Consider the following 15,864-nt stretch of genomic DNA (forward strand, 5'->3'; position numbering starts at 1 on the left):
AGCAGCGCAAGTGATACACGTGAGGGGCTCAGTCATTGGCCCCGCCCCCCGGCCCGACGCTGACTTGTTCCGCTAGTGCTAATATCAATACAGCTACCGATGTTGTTGTCTATGTCCAGCTACGTACATTAATTTTGCCCCTAAAAAACTCGATTCCCCCTCCTCCTCCTCCACCGTTCTTAGAGATAGGGAGTCTCAAAGAATCCTCTTCCTCCCGCCCCCCTCACACACGTCATTCAACCAGACAGCTATTTGTAATCTACGGAGCCCTCCAGGGGACATGGGGAATTTTTTTTCTTTTGTGTTCCCTTGCAAAAGGTTTTGCGTTCCCTCGGAATAATCTACTGATCATAATTGACACTGTAAGCCTTTTTTACGGTGGAAGCCGTACTTTCTGCTTTAATACAACCTTATAAGGTTTTTCCATGGACTATTGAGTTATTATCGCGGGGTAATAGGTCATCTGATTGTGTCTCTATTGTGTTCATAGTCTGAATGGTTTAAAGGGCTGCTTTCAGTGCCGTTCCATCTTAGCCTTAACAGACATAAACAATAGTAAATATTAATAAATAATAATAAACACGTTTTCACTGAGACTCTATAAGAGCAATATGAATGAAATAAGTAATTATTGATATAACAGGAGCAGCGGCTTTGACACCTGTTGGTGTGGCAGTGATGTGGCAGTGACGTCATCAAGTATGAATGGGAAGGTGACGCTGCTGGCTCTGTGTGTATGAGGAAGCGGGTGAGCTGGGGGGTCAGTCCTCGCAAAGTTTGGAGCATGATAATAAAAAATTAAATAAATCGATAATTGTGACAGAACAAAGAGGTTTGGAGTTGATTGATACACGGACAGATGAGATTCTCTGAGTTAACCCAGTGCGGCCCTCTACCACCATTAGTTTGCTATGTTTTATAATAATAAAATGTGTTTATTGTTATTAACGCTTTGGTGCAAAAAACTGATTGAAAATCGATTTATTTACTGCATGTTTTTGTCAGACGAACACAATAGAGACACAATCAGATGACCTATTACCCGCGATAATAACTCAATAGTCCATGGAAAAACCTTATAAGCTTGTATTAAAGCATAAAGTACGGCGGCCACCGTAACAAAGGCTTACAGTATCAATTATGCCGCATGAACTGATCAGTAGATTATTGCGAGGGAACGCAAAAGTTTTGCGAGGGAACGCAAAAGAAAAAAAATTTCCCATGTCCCCTGGAGGGCTCCGTAGTAATCCATAGGGGGGGCCTAGGAGAAAAAGTTTGGGAACCACTGGTATAATATGAGGCCTACAGCTCCAGGTAGTTAGTTATGTGGATTGCCTCAACACCTGGTAAATCCTCAAGATTATAAGAGAAGTCTTTTTTTATCGCGATAATACGGATCATATCCTAAATATTTCGTTTTTTTTTTCGAGATACCTCGGCTGTTCCAGCCCATTTAGGGCATTAGCATACTCGCTGTGATCAACTTTGCTTTGTTTTGAACTGGAGAAATCCACTTCTGGCCCTCCATCTGAATTTCGTGCGTCATCCGGGTCACATGACTGAAACCAGGAATACAGACTGGAATAATTACGAGAGCACACTGCCTCCTACTGGTAGCTTTCTGCTGCTGCAATAGTTAATTACAATAGATGCCAAATCTCAAAATTATAAATATACATTAAAAAAAACATATCAATTAATTCAATATCAAAATAGAAAATGAAATAATAATAATAATAATAAATAATAATAATCTAACAGAAATCATTACTTTTTGTGTATGCCACAAAATATTATGCCAATAAATTTCTCCTGGTTAATACAACTTAGTGAGGACCTGTGGCTGCACAGGCCAGGAAAATGTTTCTGTACAAGGAAATATCTAATGCCCCTTTTCCACTGGCTCTACTTCAGCAGCCCGGCTTGGCTCGGCTCTGTAGCAGGGTGCCGTGTCCTGGCGGAGGGGGAGTCTAGAGCCCCACCTCCAGGCGCCATGTGCTGTGCTTTGTTACTATACAATCTAACGCGAGTTGTTGTTTTTCTGAGACAAAAGAAGAAGAGAGCTGAGCTACTTTTTATAGCCTGTGATTAGGATTTTTTCTGAGACTTCAAGAAAATGCATGGTGGGAGGAAAGCTGCGATTGTGTTAAGGAGGACAGCTGATCTCTGCCTTGCAGCAGGAGGAAAGCAGGTGGCTCAGACGGTGCAGGTGAGCTAACAATGATTTTTGTCTTAAACTATAATATAACTTGTAATACAGTGCCGAATATACATGTGCTAATTTTAACTAGGGTGTTGCAAATAACTTAATAGTGTCAGAACTGTATGTTGGCGCCACACATTCATAATATGTTCCAATGTGTTTTCAGATGTTGGTAAACTGCCGCCGCAAACCATCAGTGTGGTTCTTCCTTCAGCCTTGGAGTTGCAAGATTGTCTCGTCAGTGTCCGTCTTCCTGACTGCCAGTCGGTGTTTACCTTCAAGATGTCCAGAGACCTTCACCTTTCTGGAGCAGGAATCACATGAGCTCAGTGTGCTGATGAAACATTTCTAATTAAAAAAATTGGCTGATGTTCTTACAGAGTTGAATTGCATTAACAATCTGTTGTTTTTAACTTCTCAATATGTTTAATTATGATTCATTTATACTGGAACCTGTATTCCTTCTAATCTGACTGGTTCTAGTTTTAATCAAACCTTCCATGTTTTCACATTTTGGTCACTAAGAATTAAAAGTTTAAACTCAATCTTGTTTATCACTAAGGTTACAATTTTGGACATATTTCACTTTCTTACATTAAAGATTCTCCAAGAAGACAGCTAAACAGTGAGTGGATAGAATGATGATGTACAAAGTAGAAATAAACAAACATGACTTGTATTTTGAGTTCTTGTTAATAGCAACTCTGATAATAATGACAAAATGTTTGGTTTGCTGAATAATGTATTCACTTTTGAAAGCCTTCATTGATAGATGTCCGGCAAACTAATGGTGTTGTAGAGGGCCGCACTGGGGGAATTTCAAACTGTCCGACACGTTCTTCGATACACTCCAGGCCACTTCTTTGTTTAATCACAATCATCAGTTTATTTCACTTTGACTGTCATATTTCAGTCTTTACACAGATTGACACATACTGACTAGGCCAAACAATGAAATGGTGCAGAAACAATACAACATTCAACGTTTTCTGTTATCTGACAAGTAGCAAGTCTACTCCACTTTATTCACCAAAAACGTTGTTTTTTTTTTTTTTTAATTCACCAAAAACTGTTCTGTAATCTGGATGTTCACTACGTTGAGCTCCACAGTTAGCCACCTTATCTCACTGTGCGAGAGGCAATTGCGTTGTGCGTCATGGGCATAAGTCAAAGGTAACAAGGTGACCGGAGGGCTTATTATGTTGTTTTTCTTGAAAAAACAAAAAACTAATAAATTTAGTACTTGTTATGTGTCAGAGGGCTTAGGAAATAATGATAATAATAATAATAATAATAATAATAATAATAATAATAATTATACAATAAAAAATTTGACCAAAAGGGCACTTGGGGGCAAGGAGCAAAAGGGGCAGGTGCTCAAGACCCCCTAAATCCCCCCCTTCTGCACGTGCCTGGCAACGGGAGTAAGACACTCCGTTTGAATGATGTAAATGGTCTGTCGGGAATATTGCCATAAATATTGCTTGTTTACAACATTTGTTGTCAGTTTACTTTCATAAATAGAACCAAATCTTTTTGTTTAAGTCGTTTTAATTCTGGGATAGTCACATGTCTAATGTTTTACTCCTATCTTTGTCTAAAAACTTAGCTACTCTAGCCACAATGTTGTATTTCATCACAAGGAAATTAAACGGTAGCAAAATGAGCCTTTTTTCTTGTTTAAAGTGTAATGTCAGTGTGAGCAATGGCCACACAACACTTGATCATACTGACCACTTAATGTGTATTATATTATATTGAGGAGAATGGCAGTGCTGTTGAAGAAAGGTGAAGAGACCGAAGAGGCTGGGGAAAGTATAGGTGGGGGGAGGGGTCGTGGAGGGGGTTTAAATCCTACTAATAGTTTTAAAGACAATAGTGAACTACACAAAAACATTACTAAAGTTTTTTTTTGTACTGTGGTAACCATTAAACAATCTCCCCTTCAGTTCAACCATATAAGAGACACATTGTTGATGTTACCATTATAAAATAACTTGTAATTAAGTATTGGCAAAGCTCAATGTAATATTCACAGGTGGTGGAGCGTTGTTGTTAGCAGCAGCTACTGAGAGTAACTAAAAGTTACTTTTAATGTAACTTAGTTATTTTCCAAATCAAGTAATCAGTAATCTAAGTTACTTTTTCAGAGTAATTAGTAATCTGATTAAAGTTAATATTTCAAAGTAACTATTCCATCACTGCATTTAACTTTAACTTTGCCGAACCCCCCAAAATTGCTCTTAATCCCCTGATACATGAATTATGAAATCCTGAGTCAAGATTTTAAAAAAATCTCTTTTCACTCTTCTTAGGGCATGAAAAAAACATTAGATCATTCACATACCTGCTAAAAAACAAAACTTTACAAAGTGCAAATACAATTAAACAAAACAAAATACAAGCTACTAACAGTGCTAATCAAAACAGACATATTATTAAACAATATGCAACATCCTTTAAATAATTTACAACAAATAGTCTGCAAATTTGAATAATTTAGGCAACTTAATTTAAATGGTTCACTATCCATTACAACTCCAATAACTAAAAATGTAATTTATACCAGGTGAGTCTTTCTCTCCTGAGAATGTGGATTGGTACTGGACTGATTCTGAGCCTTCAAATGATTTTAACAGAAGTTTCACATAACTTGGAAAAATAATGTTTGTTTTAGCCACAAAATGATTATGCTCAGCAGCAAACAACATATCCACAACTACAGCATAGAGCAGCAGCTCATCGATGTAGCAGCTATGTAGCCTGACGTAAAAACATTTTGCTAGACAATGTCAGAGATTGAGACGTTTTAATTATTGTTATCAAACGTTATCAAACGTTATCAAACACGGCGTTTTGAAGTCAAAAATACCTCAGAAATGTACACCGCCAACCATGAGAATCAACTCATTTAAAGTTTAAACTCAGTTTCACACAAACACAAAGACGCTAGCATAAATGTTTGTCTGTTGAACTGGACCGTTCACACTAATTTTCTATTAGCAGCTTTACAAATCTTTTACATTACATTACATTACAAAGGCACATTAAAACAAACCTTTATCTTGGCTTTTTTTCTATTCTTCCTCTTTCTTTTCTCCCTCCCTGAAGGATAAGTCCTTTTTTGAGACATTGTTTTGCTTACTTAACTTCTGACCAGAGCTTTGGACATTTGAATGCTCTGCACGTTGCAAGGCAGCTCAAATTACCGGCGAAGCGTGCGGTATACCTACCGCGGCCACCAGGGGGCACCAAGAGCATTTTTTCCTTTTTTATTCATATAATAATGATTTCTACGTAGATTATCAAATATTTATTATTGTTAAAACAAATCACTTAGTGGTGAAATTGTGTGTTTTTGATATTATAATGACATAGAAATTATTACTTAAAAAAAATCAGCTCCACTGAGGAGGCCCCTTAGTGGCCTTGGGGCCCTAAGCGGCTGCTTACTTTGCTTATGCCTGGGGCTGGGCCTGGCTCTGCATTTTGCTGGACGTGGGGGTCCACTGGGTCTTTCTCTTCTGTTTTGCTGAACAGACCCAGAATTTATCAGTGCACAGGCCACAGAAGCTTAGAAAATGAGGAGATTCTTCTTTTCCAATCCAGACATCAGGTAGAGTCGCTAGACATTTACAACAGTCACATCCAAAAAATGAAAGAACACTCTGATGTACCACCACTTGTTTCTACATCTGTGAGGATATATTGCCACACACTGGTCAACAAGATCCACCCCACCCATGAGTTGGTTATAAAGGGCCACCAAGCAGGGTTTTTGGACCCTGATCTTGGTTTGTTCTTTCTTCAGTCGTCTTTGGGCCATGTCTTCAGAGGACTGACCAGCACAGGTTGATACCATGTGGATGACTGAGGTGTCAAGCCAACACACGACAGTGATGTTACTGTTTGTGCTGACAACAGAGCAGGCTCGTCTGCCTTCTTCTTTCAGTTGTTCTTCACTCTTAAGTTTCTGACTCGCTCCTTTCACTCTGTTTGCTCTGCATGTACCTGCCTAGGTCTTTCAAGGCCTTAAGGAGTGGAATACTGCAGAAGAAATGGTCAAAAAACACCTTGTGGTTTTTATGCTTTATGTCAAAACAAAGGCGCATCACTACATCTCCAGCCATTCCCAAACCACTGCTCAGACCCCTAATTGCTGAGCCCTGGTACACTTCAAATCTGTACATACATTTGAGGACGGTATCCTGATCCATACTTTCACTCCCCAGGGTTTGGGCTTTTTTGGTATGTATTGCTTGTTTGACAGTTGGCCTTTGAAGGGAAGATTTGCTCATCAGTTGATTGGAATTCTTCAGGGTTTACTGCCGCCAGGAATGTTTTCTGAAGTGTACTTAGCACTGGTGCTATTTTGAAGAGCCTGTCTGTGTTTGCTGGCTGGTAAGTATAGTTATCCACAAAGTGCAGATAACTCAGAATTTGCTCATATGTGTTTACAGACATAGCATCTGCAATTATTCCAAGACGAAGCCAATATTCACTGGACCAGTACATCCGTGTCCTAGGATACTGAATGTACCCCATGACCACGTTGATTCCTAGAAAAATTTGCATTTCTTCACTTGTCACTGCCAAATTTTCTTTCCCTTTCTGCAGAGCATACATGTTGGTGTTATGCACTATCTCATCAATGATGATGAGATAGTGCATCATCATGCACTATCTCTTTAGGTATTGATGATGAGATAGTGCATTCTCATCATCAATGATGAGATAGTGCATAAGGGAAACAAATACCTAAAGAAATCAATTGCTTCTCTAACGTCAACATTTACTCTCCTGTCTCCTAGAAAAGATGGCAGGTCTTCATCAAAGTTATTGTTTTGGACCTTACCTTCCAGACATATTTGCAGGGTTGAGAGCTAACATGGCCCTTGTGAGCATTTCTCTGAGCAAGTACCGTGTGAACATTTCCTCAGCTCCCTCATCATGCTGACCTCCCTTTGTATCCTGTTTTTCATCATCCTGGCCCTCATCATCTTGACTTTCAGCATCCTGATTGTCGGCATCTCCTTCATCATCCACAACTATGTTTCCAGTGTTCATCATTGCTGTCACTATATTCGTCATCAGAGGGAATTTCCTCGACTATTCTTTAGTGTTCCTTATTCTTTGCTGCACTTGCGGCCTAAAAGTATGAGAAAATTATAGTTTTACGAACACAAACTACAACTGATCTGCATAAAAATTATATATTTTTAAAACTAACTTATAGATATACTCAAAATGAATTTAATTGCAAGCAAAACAGTCATAATGAAAGGTAAATCAACTACATGACTGATGTTAAAAATATAGTCAGCAATGCATGCCGTCCACTGTGTTGGATACATGGTTAATCACAATCTCCTACTTATGTGGAATAAAATTTTCCAAACAAAGTTAATAATGTTACTTAGATACTCCTGCATATCAGCATTTTTTTTTACCTCTAGGATTCTCCTAGAATAGAAGAACTGAGAGGATATTCCAGGAGTGGTCATTGAATGTGTACTCCGATGACATTCACATGCTGGACCTTTTCAAGATTGGGGGGGAGAGGGTCCTGACCCCCCTGGGATTTACATCCATAACAATGATGCCAAAGTTATTTTTGATAAAAATGTGCACTTAGTACCTCTTTACAATTGTACTTTAGTTACTTTGTGATGAGCAAAACAAAGTTCAGCTCATCACAAAGGAAATGAGGACATGTTGGTGTTAAGCTATATTTATTTAAAGGAGCACATTTATAAATAAAAAAGCAACAGAAAATATTATGTGTATTTTAATGGGACATTGATTTCCAATATATTATGTCAGCTGCTGTTTGTTACTCCCATCTAATAGTTTTAAATAACCGACTCCAAACCGATTTTCTGTTGTCAGTTTCAGTCAATACAAATTATAATCACAAGTACCTGATAAAACTGACATTTTCATTTGTTGTTAAAATATTATTCAAGTTTACAATGTATGATAAACCTGCTGCCTATGCTTACAGTTAAACTGATGCATTAAATTCAGCAAGGGCTTTTCTTTTTCTCAGAAGATAACTTGAACTAAACTTGACAGGTTTTCCTTGCTCCTCTGTCTTGTCATTGATGCAACACTATAAGAACCCAGCCAAAAGATCAATGCCATTTTTTCTGCCATTTTCTTTTTTTTATCTTTACTCATTAATGGATATGATTTAAAATGTAACTGAGTAACTTTATTCAAAACAAATTCAAGGAAAAGTAAAAGTTCAGCTTTTATAAACACCTTAAAGGACAAATTAGACAAATTGTAATTACACTAATAAATGTAAATGTAACTTACTACTTTACACCCCGTATGGCAGAACCAAAACACATATTTTTTTCCACATGTGAAGTGCTTCTACTTTCTGCATTATTCATACAGGTAGCCTATAATACAGTAAAATATTTATGATTTTACTTGTTTTGGTTCGCACAATGTGTGAGGATTTGGTTTTTCTGTGTTTATTTAGGTTTCTGTGTTCAGTTGAGTCTCCGTGTTTTCCTGCATACCCCTTGATTGTCTCCAGCTGTCTTTTGTTTCCCCATAATTACTCCCTGGTGTATTTAACTCCACCTGTGTCTGTGTTTCCCTGTCGGGTTCTTGTTGTTTGTCTATCCGGTCTGAAGTCGTATTTATTGCCAGTTGTCTCGCTTGCTACCAGAGTGAGAATCTTTGCTGTTGCTCGACTGTGCTGCCTGGAAAATTGTACCAGTTGCTACCAGTTCACCTTTGTTTTTAGTTTTGTTTTTAAAACATTTAGACATTTATAATTCCGAGTATATGTTTAATTCTTTTTGTCTCCTTGCTTTAGCTGTCCGGAGGAGCCAGCAGCTGTATCCTGGCTGATGGCATGACTCGTGGTCCTGTGGTCAGACTCCCATCTGCCTGCAAAGCTGCCGAGGTCAAAGCCTGGCTGGAGAGTCCAGATGGCTTTCAGGACATCTCAGAGGCTTTTGACAACAGCAGCAGGTAAATCGCTTGGTGTAGCTGTACAGACTCACTACATAAACTGTGTTTAAGACCAATACCAGTAAAAACTTCTTCTTGTCTTCTACAAATAATTTATGATTTTTGCATTTATTATTGGCAGATTTGCTCGGCTACAAAAGTTGCTGGTTGGTCTGGCTGGGAGAAATCTTTACATACGCTTCCAGTGCAGGACAGGAGATGCTATGGGAATGAATATGATCTCTAAGGTAACCATGAGAAAATAGTCTTCAACATATCAACTGTACTTATCAATTTACATAAATGTACCGTAAGCAACCTTTGTTTTAAAGAAAACTTGATTGTCTGCAGGGCACAGAAAAGGCTCTGAGCAGGCTGCAGCAGCACTTCCCTGAGCTGCAGGTAGTGGCAGTCAGTGGGAACTACTGTACAGACAAGAAACCTGCTGCTATCAACTGGATTGAAGGCAGGGGCAAGTCTGCTGTCTGTGAAGCTACAATCTCTGCAAAGGTGGTCCAAGAGGTAAGAGGAGTCAGGCCTACAAGTCAGGCCTACTCTTTACACAAAACTACTATGAAGGTTCTACTTTGCTTTCCCATTGTATTATGCTTTCTTCACATCATGTGCATACAGTTCAATAAATTATTTTCATTGTTTTAGTAGCATGGTTTTATGTTATGCTACATATACTTATAGAGGGTTATTTTTTCCTTTCACTACTTGTCCTACCACAGGGGCATGTCAGACAAAATATATATAAAATTTTGGATGGACCCTGAACTTTAGGTAAAGCTTTGTGATAAAAAGGCAAACATATTTGTATCTTCTTTTACCTAAGTTTTATAACTTGATTATTCTACATTTATTTTCAAAGATAATATTTAAATCTCGTCTTTAAAGCTGCTGTATGACAACAAAAAATAAAATAAGTCCTCCCCATCCATCTCCATCCCTTCCCTCACTTCAGGGTCATGTTGAGGGGCACTCTTAAATTAAAAAAATCCAATGACCTTCATGATCTTAAAATCCTCAAAGTAATTGTATAAAGAATACAACTTTGTCCGAAGTTTATTTAAAATTGTTTCAGATCAATCTTTGATTTCAGTCCAGTAAATTCCTATCATTTGTTCAGATTGTTTATATAGAGTCAAATTCAGTCCAGCTATAAGTAAGTAGGTAAAATTTTATTTGTATAGGACTTTTCACTGATAAAATTACAAAGTGTGCCACTGAGGGTGGCAGCATGTTGGAGTAGTTCTGTGTTAGGGCTGTTGTAAACGAATATTTTAGTAATCGAGTGATCTATCGATTATTCTTACGATTAATCGAGTAATCGGATAAAAAAAAATTCTAAAATGAAATATTGGTAAATCTGGCATAATACCAGTGTTACTATCAGATATCAATATCAGTCCAATTTTTCATATTTGAGCATCCCTAACAGTTGCTTTTTTGTAGTTTAGAAAACTAACCTGTAACAATAATAGCTCACTTTCTAAGTTAACCAGAAGAAAAGTTATAGAAAAATCTGAAATTATATTGAATTTAATAACAAAGAGGCAGGCTCACAAATGTGCTTATAAAAAATGTCTACAATCCAGCTTTTAGTTTATGTATTCATCTTCAGTGAGTTTAATAAATTAAACTCACCTTGTCACCTAACCTGTCACGCTTTTGGTTTGAAAATACGGGAAATGCCGCCTGGAGTGGGAGGAGAGGGCGAATGAAGAATGTAAGATGGGGTGGAGGGGAGGAAATAGACCAGCGGACTGACGAACCGTTAGACCGGGGGACGAACACGGGGGGAAGCAATACGGGATATTTACGACACCTTCACTGGTCACACTCAGAAACTCATCTACCAGCCATGTACGATGCGCTCCGCCACCCGTTTCTTCAGACCGGGATATGAAATTTATTGTGCGGTTCGTCGGTAAAGCTACATTTACACTGTAAGCATCAGCTACTCAGCCGCCCGCCCTGTTCAGGCTATCCGCTCACCTCAGTGCTCTTCCCGCCGTTCGCTTTCAACCAGCAGCCCCGGAGGAGAAATGCTGCCGTACTCCAGGCATTCCCCCAGTCATTTTAAGGATGCTTATTGGTTCCCCAAAAACGATAAAAAGTCGGGCATTATCATCAATCAATAAAATCCCCACGGACCAATCTTGAAGATTGGACTTTATGCCGCTGAGACTTAGCTTTTGTCAACAACTCAGAGGCGGAAGTGAGAGCTCCTCGCAACGCAAATGAAGTCCCGGCCGGAACACGGTGCGCTAACTAATAAAACATAAATTAACGAAGCTTCGAGGCAGGTAAATTTTCCTCGAGGAATTTTTGTAATCGAGGTACTCGAATCATTCGAGGAATCGTTTCAGCCCTATTCTGTGTTTTCATTGAGATTTTGTCTTTTTTTGGCCCAAGCAGCAAAGCCCTGCGAAGGCCTATTGTAATCGTACTGTTTCTTGTTATTGTGCTTCTGCCAAATTAATTGGCTTTTTGGGGGCTTTATCAATTCAAAAACTCACCAAACTTGGCAGATGCATCAAGTCTGCGTGAAAATTGCGTATTTTAAAATCCTTGCAAAAATCATACAAGAAACGGCTCATCAGCGCCACCTGTTGTCATAGTGCAAGTCAAACAGGAAGTCGGCCATTTCGGATTTAAGTTCCGATTTTGATCCCATTTTGGCCGTTTACAGCCTTCGTATTTGATCAAACTCTTCCTAGGGATTTCGATCGATCAGCTTCAAACTTGGTCTGTTCGTTCTTAAGGTATGGCCGATTAAAAGTTATCAAAACTGTGAGTTTTCGTGCATGCTGAAGGGGTGTTATCAGGGGTCAAAGTTCACCTACTCGCCATGAAACACGAAACTGTTATCTCCTACACAAAAACTCAGAGGCACCAAACTTTCAGTAATTGATCATCTGGTGACCTACAATGCCTAATGGTCAAATGATGACATCACTTAGGCCACGTACCCCTGAGAACAGGAAGTGTCATGTTTTACTGTGACCCCTTTGACTTTATCAACATGAAACTGTGTCCAGAGACAGAAGACATGTTGGTGAGAAGTGGATTCCAACCCTGACCGGTATCAATGAAGTGGGTGGGCGTGGCGAGGTGACCTGTAACGCTGTTGCGATACGTTTGGCTTCAAATTCCACGGTTTTGAGCCGAGCTGCACCAAACTCACTAGGATTGATCTTTATCCACCCTCTGACAGGAATCCATAACAAACTTTGGTGGGTGTGGCCTAATTTCTCTACAGCGCCCCCTATAATATTTTAAATGATCAGCCCCAAGCTATGCTTTAACCTAGAATAATGAAACTTGGTACACATGTGTACCAAGGGCATACCAAGGGCATATCAAGACATACAAATTTTTTTCTTGGAGCAATGGTCCAAACCCAACAGGAAGTCGGCCATTTTGGATCAAAGCCGTCATTTTCATTTTTATAGACGTCGTATCTGATTGAACCCGTCCTACAGTTTTTAAGCTACAGACTTCAGAATTACTCAGCACACTCTTGAGGCATCAAAGGTAAAAAGTTATCAAAAGATTTCTCGTACATCAAAGCATGTGGCCGTGGCTAAGTGTCAAACTTTGACTATTTGCCATGAAACATCAAGGTTCAATAACTTCCACATGCAAGGTCACAGCTGCATCAGACTTTCTATGTCTCACTATAGACCAGTCTTGATCACATTCTCATGTTCAATTGATATCACCTTAGCCCCACCCACTTCTGACAGGAAGTCACCCGTTTTTTCAACTGTATGTTTTACTTTTACTCTGATTCAGATGGGTTTAATCCTGTGCCATCTGACATAACTTCTCGGTGTAGAAGGAGCCGCTTGCAGCTTTAATTTTTTTTATTATTATTTTCAAACATTAATTACTGCTTTTTTGGAGAAAAAAATATTTTTTGGACAGCTGTTTCTTTTTTTGAATGCTGTGGTTTGACTGATTTTTGGCAATATTTTCATATTTTTGTTATGATGCATAACTATAGCAACAGAGTGGTTTACAACAGAGAGCAGTTGATCAACATTTTAAAAGCTGACATAATGCCACAGCTGTAGCCAGAAATCCCAGAGAAGTTGAAATGGAGGCATCATAGATGGAGAACAGCAACAAGGAGACAGAGAAGGAGGAAGGTCAAACCATCTGTACCATCCATGGGCAACGTGAGATCGTTAGGTAACAAGATGGAAGAACTTCAAGCCCTGACAAGAACTCAGCAAGAGTATAAGGAAGGCAGCATAATGTGCTTTTCATAAACATGGTTGTTGGATTGTATCCCCAACTCAACATCTCTCTGCCAAGCTTCCTCACTACTTGAGCAGACAGATTTAAAGAGCAGCAGGAAAAAGGGAGGTGGATTAGCAGTGTTTGAACAACAGATGGTGTTATCCAGGACATGTTACTGTGAAGTGTTGTCTCTGCAGTCTAGACCAGTGTTTCTCAACTCTGGTCCTACCGCCCCCCTGTCCTGCATGTTTTAGGTGTTTCCCTTCTGCCACACACCTGAATTGTATCTCTGGGTGATTAACAGACTTCTGCAGTACTTGATGGTCATGCAATCATTTGAATCAGCGCACATTTAAAACATGCAGAGCAGGGGGGCGGTGAGAACCTGGGTTGAGAAACACTGGTCTAGACATTGAACTCTTGGAAGTAAGTTTCCGACCATATTTTTTACCAAGAGAGTTCACCAGTGTTATTTTTGCAGGTGTTTAAATTCCCCCTGAGCTGTTGCCAATAATGCATGTGCAATATCTGGTGATTTTAATCATGCCTCACTCTCTTCTATGCTGCCAATGTTTCACCATTTTGTCAGCTGCTCCACCCAGGAAAACAAGATTTTTTATTTGCTTTACACTGATGTCAAAGATACATATGTCTCCAAACCAAAACCTCCTCTGGGGGAAATCAAACCATAATTGTGTTTTTCTCTGTTCTTAATACAAACCCCTAGTGAAGAGGCTGCCTGTTAGGAAGATGACTGTTTGGAAATGGTCACAGGAAGCAGAAGAGGTCCTCCAGGTTTGTTTGAAGCAACTGATTGGACTACTCTCTGCCAGCTACATGGAGATGACATCAGTGCCATGACTGAGTGTGTGACTGACTATATTATACTTCTGTGTGAACGGCACCATCCCCACCAGAACAGTGAGATGGTTCCCGAATAACAAACCCTGGATCGCCAGTGACCGAAAGGAACTTTTAAACAAGTCAAAAAAAAGAGCCTTTAGGGAACAAGACAAGGAGCAATTGAGAAGTCTACAGAAAGAGCTCAATGTCGAGATTAGAGACAACAAGGAGAAGTACAGGAAGAGGCTGGAATAAACTGCAGAAGGAACAATATCAGAGATGTGGTCAGGGATGAAGAAGGTTACAGGCCTCAATTAAAAGGAGGATCAGACAGATGGAAGTGGGGACAGAGCAAATGAGCTCAGCTCAAGAACAAGCTCATCATTCTCCTCTCCTGACCCCAGACAGACATCCCACCCTGTGTAGGATTCTGCAGCATCTCTTCAAACTGTCGTGGAAGACATCCTCCTGGTCCCAATACCAAAGAAAACTCATCCATCAGTCATCAACAACTGCTGGCCTGTTGCCCTGACATCCCACAACATGAAGGTCCTAGAAAGAATCCTGTTGGCCCACCTGAGTAAGAAGACAAGCTCATATCAAGACCCTCTGCAGTTTGCTTATCAAAATATAGTTTGAGTTGATGCTATCATACATCTGCTTCAACAAACTGTCTTCTGGACAAAGCAGGCAGCGCTGTTGGCAGTTCCTCTGGGGGGAACCTCAGATGTATAATTCTATACACTCCAATTTAGTTGACCATGTTACGATAAAACATATCTAAGAAAGCTCAGCAGATTGCCGTTGATTATTAATTTTGGATGAATTCCTCATCCAGAGGAAGCATATTGTGCCAGTAGGGAGAAACATCTCTCTATTAACAGTGCTCAGTATGAGTGGTGATCTCCAGCACATAGAAACACTATGGAGGTTGTCTCACAATTGATTTCCTTGTTTTTCCTATTCCTCAGGTTTTGAAGACTACAACTGAGGCACTGATAGAAGTTAACATCAGTAAGAACCTGGTTGGCTCTGCCATGGCAGGTAGCATTGGTGGATTTAATGCACATGCTGCCAACTTGGTGGCTGCCATCTACATAGCCTGCGGGCAGGTAAGGAGGTTCTTTTTAATCATTGTTTATTAATTTATTTTATTACATTTCAGCATTAAACATGTCTCTCAATGTGTGTTTATCAGGATCCGGCCCAGTCAGTAAGCAGCAGTAACTGCATTACTCTCATGGAGCCATCAGGACCAACAGGGAAAGACCTGTACATCAGCTGTACTATGCCCTCTATAGAGGTGGGCACTGTGGGAGGAGGCACCAACCTGCCCCCTCAACAAGCCTGCCTCAAGGTACACGCAGCACACCTGTAAACCTGTTTCAGTAACTCATAGTAAAGCTGAGTTGGCAAACAACATGCCTGAATATTATTGTTTCCTCTGTAGAGTTTAACCAAGTACAGCTGGTTTTGTTAGGCCTAACGGTTGCAACGAACTGGATCAGTTTATCAACATATGGTACAGTAATTAGATTACTGTATTTACAGCTCTCCAGCTGTCAGCCGAGCTGGTTAAACACCAGCCTGTT

General features: G+C 39.6%; 1 protein-coding gene and 1 long non-coding RNA gene across 2 annotated transcripts in view; both read left to right on the top strand.

Moving 5' to 3' along the window:
• The window catches only part of LOC106910235 (3-hydroxy-3-methylglutaryl-coenzyme A reductase-like), a 41,353-nt gene that overhangs the window by 19,426 nt on the left and 6,063 nt on the right, over positions 1 to 15,864 (top strand). The window contains exons 14-18 of the mRNA XM_088009175.1: positions 9,039 to 9,196; positions 9,318 to 9,423; positions 9,527 to 9,697; positions 15,244 to 15,384; positions 15,471 to 15,629. Coding sequence (XP_087865301.1) covers positions 9,039 to 9,196; positions 9,318 to 9,423; positions 9,527 to 9,697; positions 15,244 to 15,384; positions 15,471 to 15,629 — 735 coding nt within the window. The remainder of the gene's footprint in view (positions 1 to 9,038; positions 9,197 to 9,317; positions 9,424 to 9,526; positions 9,698 to 15,243; positions 15,385 to 15,470; positions 15,630 to 15,864) is intronic.
• On the top strand, positions 1,208 to 5,584 carry LOC148157793 (uncharacterized). Its single transcript, XR_015764337.1, has 2 exons — positions 1,208 to 2,209; positions 2,370 to 5,584. It is a non-coding gene; the product is annotated as an uncharacterized LOC148157793 (long non-coding RNA).

Source organism: Poecilia mexicana, unplaced genomic scaffold (genome assembly GCF_051168715.1).
Source record: "Poecilia mexicana isolate PSO_F unplaced genomic scaffold, ASM5116871v1 scaffold_9, whole genome shotgun sequence".
Classification (NCBI taxonomy): Eukaryota; Metazoa; Chordata; class Actinopteri; order Cyprinodontiformes; family Poeciliidae; genus Poecilia; species Poecilia mexicana.